Source organism: Lactuca saligna, chromosome 4 (assembly GCF_052625555.1).
Source record: "Lactuca saligna cultivar CGN05327 chromosome 4, ASM5262555v1, whole genome shotgun sequence".
Lineage (NCBI taxonomy): Eukaryota > Viridiplantae > Streptophyta > Magnoliopsida > Asterales > Asteraceae > Lactuca > Lactuca saligna.
In genome coordinates, this window is record NC_136420.1 from 31,500,637 (window position 1) to 31,513,976 (window position 13,340).

General features: G+C 35.8%; 1 protein-coding gene across 3 annotated transcripts; it reads right to left on the reverse strand.

Annotated features, from left to right (window-relative positions):
* Positions 1–9,352: 9,352 nt before the first annotated feature.
* Positions 9,353–11,787, reverse strand: LOC145041495 (aldo-keto reductase family 4 member C10-like). Of its 3 annotated transcripts, none has more exons than XM_078989601.1 (5): positions 11,307–11,787; positions 11,136–11,168; positions 10,402–10,971; positions 10,071–10,325; positions 9,353–9,796 (listed from the first exon to the last, which is right to left on the reverse strand). In XM_078989601.1, the coding sequence occupies exons 3-5, from the start codon at positions 10,966–10,968 to the stop codon at positions 9,533–9,535; spliced, it is 1,086 nt and encodes a 361-aa protein (XP_078845727.1). In that variant the 5' UTR covers positions 10,969–10,971; positions 11,136–11,168; positions 11,307–11,787; the 3' UTR covers positions 9,353–9,532. The 3 variants fall into 3 exon arrangements, with proteins under 3 accessions (XP_078845727.1, XP_078845726.1, XP_078845725.1); XM_078989600.1 differs by having other exon boundaries at positions 10,402–10,968; positions 11,307–11,786; XM_078989599.1 differs by having other exon boundaries at positions 10,402–10,968; positions 11,136–11,786.
* Between the last annotated feature and the right edge of the window lie 1,553 nt (positions 11,788–13,340).

Genomic DNA, 13,340 nt, shown 5'->3' on the forward strand with positions numbered 1-13,340 from the left:
ATACTACATGAGAGAATAAACATTTTTTAATTATGTTTATGTTATCTTGAATAATTTTATACCATTTCAATATAAAGAAACCGGATTATAACAAAAACGGTTATTAATTGGATATTTAATGAAAGTATTATACATACAAATATCTCAAAAACACATGTCCCCTTTTACTAAATGCTTGAACTATACCAAAGAATGAAAAGAATTACATTTTATTTCATTCTCATCAAGGGCACTAATATACGTAACATCATATTTACCAATTCGCATTTTAAGCAATGTAATCATCTATATATAAAGAAACAAAAACATCTACTAATCAATATTTTCTTCCTCCTTTTCTTCTTCCTCCTCTTATTCTTCATTGCTCGATGTACTATACTCATAACTACCCTCGCTATTAGGAACGCCATCATTATGGTCATCATGAAATTCGCCTTCTTCATCAATGTTATTCTCATTATCTGAACCGCTGCTTGACATGCCATTATCATCATAATCGTTTGTATCATCTATAGTTGGTACAATGATTTCTTTTGATTCAAATTCATCTTCTTGGAAAGCAACGTCTTTCTAATCATTTTCATGTACATCAGTCCAACCACAATGTTTAACTTTAAATACAGCAAACCAATCCAAGTTGTTTGTTTTCAAACTTGGTTAAAGGATGTAACACACCTAAGTGGCTTACATGGCTAAAACAAATGACTCGAACTTGTTGTATTTTCTTTTGATGTTTATTTCGACCAAGTTATATTGTTTGTTAACTTTAACTCCTATGTTAGGTGTTGGATCGTAACAATGACATTTAAACAAAATTGTGTTTTTCATTTGGTAAACAAGGTACTCAACTTCTAAAATTTCCACTACCTTACTGTAATAATCACCTCCTTGGCTACTTATACAGAATTTGTTATTCAATGTTGATTTGTTCAGACCGTGAGCTTTTGTGTGAAACTTGTGACCATTAATAAAGTATACATTATATAATTTAATTGTCCCCAATGGCATTCTGGAAATGTCAAATATATACTTGTTCGTTATCACATGCGTACGTGCCTATATGACAAATGGTGAAGCACTAGTTATAACCATAACAAAAAATAATGAAATAAAAATATTAACACCATAGTTTTTAAACCATGCTACAAAGTACTTCTCAACTTCAGTTGCAAGATTCTGTTCATCATCCCTAATAAGGTCTTTCAAATCACCTTCAAATATGTTGTATTATCGTTTAAATAACATTTGAAAGTTACTATAATGTAATAAAAAAAGCATGCATGTAAATGTTATCTAGAGCAATTACACAATAAATGAATATTATAAGTAAAAGTGATGTATTTATTAATTACCTGATGTAATGTTTGATCTTATCTCTGTTAAAGAGTATGTACGTTTGGGCAGCATGCAATTCCTCATCATAGAAGATTCTATTCTTGAATCTTACATGATGATGACCAGGATATGAAAATATATCTAAAGTTTTGATGTTATCATTTTTAGATTAGGTGTCTAAGCCCATAACTATTATTGGTATGTACTTCACTCGATTATGAGCATGGTCCTTTTAGGTCGCCTTCACTCATGTAACTTGATAGGATGACAAGAGGAGAGAGAGAGAGAGAGAGAGAGAGAGAGAGAGTATAATTTATTATATGTATAATAAATTGGTACTCAAAATGGTTTTATTAATATATTACAAGATTAATATATTATTTGGAATTCATATTATTTAATTAGTATTGATCGGAAATTAATTTGGAATTAATTTGGTGATCAAAAGAGACTGATTAAATAATTGGGGACTGATATTGCAATTATATGATAGTTGTAATAAGGAATTGAAGAATTCTATGGGAAGCTCATAAGGAATTCGTCCAAGGGGCCTTCTATAAGGGTTCCTTGGATTACTTAGGGCCTAAGCAATCATATTAGGATTTACACCTAAAACCCTAGTAGCCATAAGTATAAATAGACGCCATGGTTAAGGACTTTCGGCCAATGCAAGCTTCTTATAGAAACCATAGCCGAAATCCTTCCCTCTCCAAGACTTCCTTTGCATTGAGTGTTTGTGACTTCATTAGAGGTGCAACATTTAAGGCACTAGGCTTTTAGAAGTCAAGATCAAGAAGGATTGTGATTGTTATTGCTACATAACAATCAAGGTAATGTTTCTAACCCTAGTCATATGTGATTTTCAGATTTGTATGCTAGTCGTCAGGGTTTATTGCTTTGGTATTCATAGTTGTATGTTCAGTATAGAAAAACCTAGATCAAAGCAATTAGGGTTGCATATACACCATAGGATTGATGTTATGCTCAAAACCCAACAATCATTAGGTTGCTTAAATCCTCCTCCATCATCATTTCGAGGAAACTTTCTATTACATGTGGGGACACATGTCTTGAAATTATGAGAGCAAAATATTGATTCTTCACGAAGCAAGTATGCGTTAACCACGGACCCTTCCACTCGAGTTCTATTTTTCACATCTTTTTGCAACTGATTTAGATATTTATAGTAAAGAATATGAAATTTAAGTTAGAGTTACGACTTACAAAAATAGCAACATACATTTCGATGTAACATACAAACCTTTCAAATAGATAAATCTAATGATATTGGACAGGACCATCTATCTTCGCTTCATATGGAAAATGTACTGATAAATGTTCCATGGAGTTAAAAATACCAGGACAAATATGGTCTCTAATTTACATAGAATTATCCGGATCTCGGCTTCAATCCTTTCCATGTCTTGTGTTGTGACTGATGTTGTTGTTAATGTTTTGAAAAAAAAGGACTCAAATATATTAATGCTTCCCACACATTTTTGGGCAACATCTCACGAAATGCAATTGGAATCAACCTTTTCATAAAAATATGACAATCATGGCTTTTCATTCCGAACAGTCAACACGTGTTCAAATCAACATACCTCCCCAAATTAGAAACATAACCATCGGGGAAACGTAATTCCTCCACCCATTCACATATGGCTTTCTTTTGATTCTTGGCTAGAGCATAGTACCCTCCTTGATCCTTTTTGACTCCTTTTCTTTTTCTACAATAGAGTTTCAAATTTTTTTCTCGTTGCTGAATTTTCCTTTGTCTTCGTTTTGACATCCATTACAGTATAAAAAAAGTTCTTACACGTTTTTCTCAACATGCATAACATCAAAATTATGTCTAATGAGGTTTGTTTTCCAGTATGGTAAATCCCAAAATATGCTTTTCTTTTTCCAACCATGATTGCCACATGCTTCGTTTACAACATCAGCATTAGTTCAGTCACTTTTAAGAGACCTAATTGTTTAATTTCCTTTAAAGTTTGTTCACCATTCTTAGTTGGAGGAGCACCTTCCGTCACTTCACGTGTAACATCTCAAATTTCAAACCAAAAATTTCATTTTTAAACTCAGATAAAAACATTTTTCATACAAACTATTCCAAGAAAATCACAGCATCAAATGCAAACATCATCAAGATATCAGAATGTCCCAAAAATATACGGTATCATATACTGCACGTGAATGTGTACAATCAAGACTTCACTTTCCCGCGATCCTCAGAAGTACATGAAACACATTTAATCAAAAATTGTAAGCACGAAGCTTAGTGAGTTCCCAAAAATACCACATGCAACACATCACATATAACATCTATGAGTTATCAGCAATCCTAGAGACTACCCGAAGTCTCAGTGGGCAAATAGCACACCCTGTGGGTTATCAACAACCTTGAAGACTACACATAGTCTCATCACACATAAGGTAACACATCACAGTAACAACACATAGACCCAGCTAGCCATCATACATAGATACATATATATATATATATATATATATATATATATATATATATATATATACTGCCACACAGGTAAGAATAAATGATGAGGCTCACTATGCACAAATGACTAATAGAACTCTCTCCTAAACTTTCGGAACTAGACTCCACCTAATAATCACACCAATTCACTGTAACATCCCAAATTTCCAATAAAATTCTTCATTTTTAATTAACCAAATAATTCTCAAAAGACATAATATTTCAACCACATTTTTTTTGCAAGAATCCATAATATCAAATAAGTTATCTAAAACATCAAAGTGTCCTAACAACACGCCGAAGAGTGCATGTCGCGCCATCACACCGGGCCCTTACCCTTAGGCTCTGAAGTACCTGAAACAACCAACAAATTTTAAGATAATGATTAGTGATTTCCCCGGAGCATACTCCATACAATCATATAATCCACATTGGCTATATCAGTTCACATAAGACATGCATATAACATATAAGGATTCCCTAGAAACCCTCCAAGGTCTTACTCCGGGTGACATGCGAACCCCTACATGGTCTTAGCCCAATGCCTCGGGAACCCCCCCTCTCCCCCACCCCCTAGTTCTTGATTAACGACTCTCTGGAAACCCTCCAGGGTCTTATACCCTAATGCATCGGGAACACCCCGAGGTCTTCACCTAGGATGATGCAGAAACCCTCTAAGGTCTTACACCTAAATGCCTCAGGACCCCCCCCCCCCCAAGGTCATTACCTAGGATGCCAAGGAAACCCTCCAAGGTCTTACACCTACGTGCCCCGGGAACCCCCCCCCCCCCCCTGAGGTCTTCCATACAAGTATCATAATTATAACTATCACATATCACGTAATCAACTAACATTCCATATAATGCATAATTGGCTGACCTTGGTGCCTTCGAACCATTGGTATGGTGAGGAGACTCACCTCTCAAGAAATGTTGCCCTGATAAGGTAAGTCTAAACTCGCAACTCCAACTCAACTTCCTATAACCACCATGTGACTGACTTTGTCAAAATCCCGAAATACCAAAAATACCCTTATATTCCAACATGGTCAACCATGGTCAAAGTCAAGGATGTTGACCCCAACTCGTTGAGTGCATCTAGCAACTCGTCGACTTCCTTCAGCGTTTGTAAAACTGAAAACTCGAGTCAACTCGCCGAGTTACCTGAGTAACTCGCCGAGTTCTTTAGTGTCCAGGAGACCGAAAAGCCTAATCAACTCGTCAAGTCGTCTCACCCACTCGCCGAGTTCACTCAGAATCCAGAAGGCGGGTAAACCCTGCCTAACTCGTCGAGTTAGCTATGCAACTCGTCGAGTTCCTTCAGCCCTTTTCATGTTTAGTCATTTCTATTTGAATCCAAGGCTCCAAACTACAAATCCAGTCCCCTAGGGTGTAGTTACCATATAAAGTTGCCAACTTTACGTGCATGTAAGGCCTCAAGAGGCTAAAACACTCAAATCTAAGCTTAGGAAGAGGTTTAGGGCATGGAGAAAGGCCAAAACTTGATAAAGTATATGACTTTATCACTATGGGGGCTTAGAGAAGTTATGATCTGAAGTTGCAACTTCAACTGATGCCCCTCTTCCAAAAATGGGTCTAAAGGGGCTAAAAGGAACGCTAAAATCTTGAATTGAGATATCTAGCAAGAGAATGATCAAGGTAACAACTTTTTACCTTCAAATGGTTGCTACAATTGAGTAGCTGTTGGATCTATAAGCTCCTTTTCATTTTAAGCTCTTTAATCTTCGAGATCTCCAAGAAATGCACTAAACACACACACACACACACACACTTTAGCCTTACACTCACTCAATATGGAAGGTTAGCACGATTAGGGTTTTCTTCTGTGTTGTAAAGACGATGAGGGAAAGCACAAATGAGCCATAAGTTCTTTAAATAAGGTACAAACCCCTGAAAAGTAGGGTTTCCCTTTGCAGCATCTACTCAGCGAGTTGGGGCCTTCCAACTCGTCGAGTAGAACCTAAGTCCCGCATCCAAAATGATCTCTACTCGACGAGTTGTAGCTCCCCAACTCGTCGAGTCCCAGTCCAAAACCCTAAAATGTTAGAGAAATAAGCAATACCTTAAACAAGCATTACATTAACCCTAAATAATAAATAAAGTAATTTTTATATTTCACTAATACAAAGCCAAGTCTAATCCATAATTTGGGCAAAATACCATTTTCCCCTCCTAAGATCCAAGACCCCCACAACTTGTCAAAAAGGCACACTTGGTCAAAAGTTAATGATAGTCAACAGCAGCCTTTCGCATGGCATACACTTCTCTGTGTTTGGCGTAGAGTGTTGGATAGAGGAGTCGGTTTTGCAAGTGGCTACGTTGAGCATAGCCAGAAGTACGCTCGGCATACGCGACAGATTCCAACATTACACTACTTAGGGTCTTAATCATTAAGACACGTATTCAAACTTCAAATTTGACGATAAATAGACATCTTAAACCATAAATTCTCTGACTTTAAGCCTTTTTATGGCTATAAAGAGCTAAAACCAAGAACCCTAACATGTCACTACACTAAAGACTACATAAACCTTTCATGTGAGAAGGAAAGGGCCAAGCTAACATTTTTATGACTCTACACATCTTAAAATGTCTAAAAGGACAGGTTATAAGCTCTGGAGTGTTCCATACTCACAAAGATCCATAGTTTGAAACAAAATGAACTTAAATCCAAGGCTAAAAAAGATCTACCAAAAGAAGCTTCAAAGTTTGAACTTTATACCTCAAAAAGGTAGATAAGGAGATGCAGATTTTGGATCTAGAAGCTAGGATGCACCACCACTTCTTGAATGATCTTCCTTCTCTATCAAGAACAATAAAGAATCACTTTCAAGCTTCAAATATCACTCACAAAATTTGGAGGATATGGTGGTTGATCATAAGAAGGTCCAAGAGGGATTATGATGGTTAAATAGGGGTCACAACTCAAAAGATTAGGGTGTGGGGAATGCACAAGAATGCCCAGTGTACTCAAATGTTGACATGTATCAAAAATGTTGACTTACGCCCAACGTACGGCTTTGTACGTCCCGGGTAAGGACCTCTTTTGCAAACTCTTAAAAACATAAGGGATTGGAAAAGAAAATACATGACAACGGGTTTTACATCACGGTTCCTCTTGAACTTATTCTTATCTTTTCTATATAGGTGATTTTCTTGGAGAAATCTTCTATGACAGTCAAACCATGGCATCTTATTACCATTATGTAGCCTAAATGCTTGTGTATATTCCCCATAATGTGGACATGCTAGCTTACTAGTTGTAGACCATCTGACAACATTGTATACGTTGTAAAATCGCTAATTGTCCATATCAAAGATGCATGCAATTGAAAATTTTGTTTTAAAGATATATCATATGTTAATATTCCTTCTTCCCATAACTTCTTTAATTCTGCAACAGCCAGTTGCAAAAATACATCTATTTTACACTTAGGGTTTGACGGTCCTAGCACAAGTGCGGTCAAAAATATGTAAGGCTCTTTCATGCACATAGAAGGTGGAAAATTATAAGGTGTTATAATAATAGGCCAAGACGAATATTGTTTTCCAAATTTTCCATGTGGTGCAAACCCATCTGTACATAGGCCTAATCTAACATTACGTATTTCTACTGCAAATGAAGGATGGATTCTATCAAAGTGCTTCCAAGCTTCAAAATTGAATGGATGAAACATTACTCCAACATCATGTCCATGATCCTTGGAGTTTCATCGCATGGAAGAAACTGTGGCTTGTGAAGCATACAGTCTCTTCAACCTTGGAGTCAAAGAAAAGTAATTCATTCTCTTAAAGGGTATGCGAGAACATCTGGACAAATTTATTGACGATTTGTACTTATCTGCATTACAAAATTTGCATCAATAAAGCTCTTTGTCACCCCTCCAATATAGCATACGTCCAGACCTGCAGCAGTCAATCACCTCCACGGGCAAACCTAGTGCATGTATTAACTTTTTGCTCTCGTATAAACTATCTACCATATTATTCTCCTCCGGTAACCCATTATTTATCAATTGATAGATAGCATCATAGCATTATTTATGTATGTGATACTCTAATTCTATATTCAATAATCTAGCTACAACAGGCAGTTGTGTGGCTTTCTTACATCCAAACCACAACTCTTTATTGGTTACCTCTATCATATCAAAGAATTTTTTATCTTTTGCATTTAGCTCCTCCTCGGGATTACTAGTAATAAAATCATGAGTCAATGCATCTATAACCATTTCTTTATAACTATATTCATGACCTTCATTCAAAGTTGTGTTTGAATCATCCACCCCTAAAGACGTATTGGCATCAATGGATGTTTCGTCATGTTTATCCCAAAACCAATAATCATTAACAAAACCTGATTTGTACAAATGATGCTTTACAGTATCATGGTCTCTATATGGTATGTTATGACATTTGATGCATGGGCATTTCATTATATCTTCGTACATGCACCTTTGTTGCCTAGTAGCAAAGTCTATGAATTTTTTCTTTGTTGACTAGTAGCAAAGTCTAGAAAAGTCAGGTTTTGTTGTGTGCCACCATGAAATGAACATGAATGAAGCGGCATTGGCTATGTTTTTAGATCCTAACTTTGGTTGTTGATATATTGGAGTCAAAATCGTATCAAGAATAGCCAGATTTAATGGCGATGGGTTTGATAATAGCACAAGAGTAATTTCGAAATTTCAGTTACAAACTTTGAGCGGGAAAAATAGTTGGGAGGAGGCAGAGCAATTGACACGTGGCAATCTTGCACTCTTTTATTAGGATAGGAGATCTGATTTTCTTTAATGTTCGTTAACATAAAAAATAAAAAATAATAATAAAACAAAAAAAAATTACGTATTTATTTTTATGTATGTGTCGGTATAAATTCGAGGTTGTCAACGTTTTGATATAAATTTATAATATTTGTTCGTTATTTAAAAAAAAAAACTTGATTTTTTTTATGTACGTGTCAGTATAAATTCGGGTTTATCTACCTTTCGAAGTAATTTTTTTATGTTTTTGTGCTTATTTGTATGTATTTTCCTACATATAAGTCAGGTAACATATAATACGTTTTTAATTATTTAAACTTTTATTCTTTAACTTAAAAACAATAAATCTTACTTAGTTATTTTTATGTATGTCTCGACATAAATTGTAGTTCCTTCACGTTTTCATACTTATTTTTATATACGTTTGTTACGCATGAATTTGATCACACATAATACATTTTTATTCGATGATTTATTGGAGTTAGTAATGATACCGACCTGATATATTTACCAATAAATGCAACTGACAAAACGAATTATCACGCCGTAAGGATAACACTCAGGGGGAAAAATCGAAATTGATAAGAGAATAATTTTTCATTTAATAGTTGTTTAAAAAACCAAACTTAATCGTAATTTCAAGCACAATTTCCTGTGATTTGTTTTCTCACATCTAATTATCTAATTCTCTCATTTTACATCACATTATCAATTTTGAAACACTCCACAAATCATAAAATGAAAACACCATCCATCAACTTTTATACATGACAATTGACAAAAGAAGACATAATTCACCAATTCAACATCAACAATAAAAACAAGACCCAAAGACATAATATTACAATGACCCAACAAAAATCAAATATGTTTATGCAATTAAAAGCAACAAACACGGAGTATTTCAACAACCATCATGAGTTAAACTCAACATCATCTTCAGATTCATGAACTGCTTGAAGTGGACCACTTCCAAATATCGATCCATTGTCTTCTGAAATAGTGTCTAAAGGACCATTTCCAAACAGACATACTTGTGGCTCTATACGATTCAGACGTTTGTATTCATCATCTGATAAACTCCAGCTGAATATGTCAATATTTTGCCTTATCCTTTCAGGCTTCACACTGCATGGTAGCACACTCGTACCTCTTTGAAGCCCCCACCTCAGAATAACCTATGCCAATCACAAATACATAATTACGTTTTTGCCCCTAACCAATGCTTGCTCCATATTTGTAACTATACTATTACATTGCCTTGTTTCTTTTCTAGACTGAATAAACTGTCTTAATGAGACTAAATATCTTATTTGTAGCTCTTGTCATTTGCAGGTAGATGTATTAAAAAAATTTGAAGCCAAAATCAAAACTTGATATAACAAATAGTCAAATACAAAGATTATAAAACATGAAATGAGGGAAAATGAAAAGAATGAAATGTAGTAGTACCTGTTCAGGTGTCTTTTTATGTCTATCTGCTATCTCAGCAACTACTGATAACTTCAACATTGGGCCATGGACTGATCTTGACCTTCTAAAAGATATACGAGGTGTTCCAGGTTCATCTTCCTCACTTGATCCACTTTCAGAAGGTTTAGGAGCTGAAGTTGGGACTCCTAATGGTGTGTGAGCAGAGACATGTATGAATTTTGATTGACAAAACTTGACAAGCTCATCTTGCCTCCAAAATGGATGCAACTCCACCTATCAAAATAAATGATTATAAATATCAAGAAACGAAAAGGATCGATTGAGATCAAAGAAGAAAGAAAGAACGAACCTGATTGACTGCAGGTGTAATCTTGGCGAATTTGAGAAGTTCTTTCATTTGTTGTATATTGAAATTACTAACTCCTATAGCACGAACAAGACCCAATTCGACTAATTTTTCCATAGTTTTCCATGCGGTTTTCAACTTACTCAAGAACTGTCTATATTCAGAACCAGAATTTGCAGGAGGATCAGTGGCATCGCCAAAAGCTGAGCTTTCAGGCCAATGCATTAAGTAAAGATCCAAGTATGAGACACCGAGATTCTTGAGAGAAACTTTAACAGAGTTTTCAATCTTGTTGGTTGAATTCATGGTACAATATAGCTTTGAGGTTAAAAAAAGATCCTCTCTTTTTAATGAACCCCTGAAAAACTCGGTTAGGGCTTCCCCGACTTCGGCCTCGTTTCCGTACAGGTGTGCGCAATCGATGTGGCGGTAGCCGACGGATAGAGCTGTTTTTACTGCCTCCACACAGAAGTCGCCGCCACTCTGCCAAGTTCCGAGACCTATGGCCGGAATCTTGGCTCCTGTATTCAACAGGAAATAACTCCCTGATGCCCCAAATTTCCCTTTCATCTTCTTGAACGATATAAAGGTATTCAACACGGAATCAGAGAAATCTCAAGTAACGAAGAAAACCCAAGTTGGGAAAGATGATAAGATAGAACTGGGAGTCTAATTGGAAGAAGACAATAAGCGATTCAAGTGAAAAAAAAAAAAAAAAAAAGTTGAAGGTTTATTACCGCAGAATGCCTGACAGATGTTCGATGAATTGTCTGAAAGAGAAATAACAACAAAAACACAGTGATCTTGATTGAAAACAACTTACAGACAAACCAAAAAACACTGGAGATGAATGATTGATCGAATATGCAATCCAAAAACAGTGAATGCAAAAAGCCAACGAAATGGACCTTCGATCTTCACCAAAGATACAGACCCTTGAGAGGATATTGGATTGTAAAGAAGATTTGTCAATTGAATGTACCTAAAATTGGACAAACTATTGGTAAAGAAAAAATATGGGTCAACAAGAACAGCCGACAAAGAGGAAGAAACGCCCAAAATGTAAAACAAAACAGTTCGCTGTAAAAAAAATAATCTAATATTAATAAAATCTTCCTCGTGGATATAAAGTACAAATGAAATACCAAATAAGACAAAATCCTTATTATTGATTTCTGACAAAACAATGGTGGGGTTAAAAAATTCAAGGGCTTAATACACTGATACACCTAACTAATAAGGTCTACTGAATCCATTTATCCAACACACAACCAACCAAACTTTTGAAATCTTGCAACGACTATGTGATGTGATGCAAGTTTTGAAACGGAGCAGAAATAGAGGAAGATTCGAGGAAGTGTAGCCATTTGGATAGAAGAAGAAAAAAGTCGTAGAAGATGTACTGTTGGGTTTGAATGGCGGCCGACCTTTGATTTAATGCGTAGGGAAATTTAAGGGTGTTAGAGAAAACATGTAAACTCAATAACTTCAACAACTTTCCTTCCATGATTTTAGTTGTTATTCAGCCAAAAATAAAAAAATCCCAAGTCTTTTTGAAAATGAAAGGTGTAGATTTATGACTAAAATATATGGTTTTCGTGTTTAAATCATTACTAGAAACAGTGGCGGAGGGCTATCGGGGCTTCGGGGGCTTTTTCCTACTCTTAGACCAATCGGTATGGACGTATTATCGGTTGTTATGGCAGGCGATGTGATTATGGTAACGAGAGCTAACGTGTTGTTTTCTTTGAATTTTTGTCAAAAACGGTCACAATTTCAACAGTTCACCAACGGTCATAAAAACAAAAAAATTACATTTTAACTCTATATAAATACATATACATATCTCATATATATATATATATATATATATATATATATATATATATATATATATATATATATATATATATATATATATATATTCTCTCAATTTTAATTTTTACAAACAATTCAGTCCACTATGGATCAAAACTCAAACACTCCTCCTTCAAACACAAACACATTCTCTCTTCTCGGTTTTGCACAATATGAAGCGTACGCCAACATTTTCAACTCGCAAAGCACACCATTTTCCAGTAATTTTTCCAATCCCGCCTCAACCCCATTACAATTCCATAAACAAAACATTTTCAACATCTTTTTCTTCCATGCCACAAACAACCAGACAACCGCCACCCACGCAACAAAATATTCTCGAGACGCAAGCCAGGGGTAGTCGGAAAACGAACGGCCAAGAAAGTGAGAGCAAGAAGGAAAGGGAAATAGGTCGCGGTGGAGCAATCGAAAGAAAAACCTCTAACATGGTGGACACCGGAGGAAGAGTATGCGTTGGCAATGTCATGGTGTGTGACATCAAAAAAACCCAACAAAGGGAAACGATCTAAGAAAAGTCGTTTTTTGGGAAGTTGTGATCGAAAATTTTCGCATAGTTTTGAAGAAGGATGACACATATCGCAATCAGGATATGTTGAGTGGTAAGTGGACTCAAATCAGTAGAAAATGCAACAATTTCAATTCCATCTACAACATACTTTCCTCGCACAAGCAAAGTGGTGCGACCAATTTCGATGTTTTTAAAATGGCGAGAGAGCAATATCATGTCTAGACGGGTCATGTTTTCGAGCACGAAAAAATTTGGGAGATTGTTTAGGACGACCCAAAATGGTTTAAAACATTAATATTATCGGAACAATAATCCAAGAGGTCTCACGGCTCGGGTTCAGTCGATATTTCCGATGCACGCACAAACATCGACCTCAATGCTAACACCGATGAGCTCCCGGATGACTTCAAGGACATCGAAGAGATCTCCCCGCCTCAACGACCAATACGACGCGACAAGGCGAAGCGGCCTCAATGACATACAAAATAAAGTGAAAGTAGACATCAAGAGCATGCGGAACTGAAATAGAAATTTGACGTCTACAACGACATCGCAA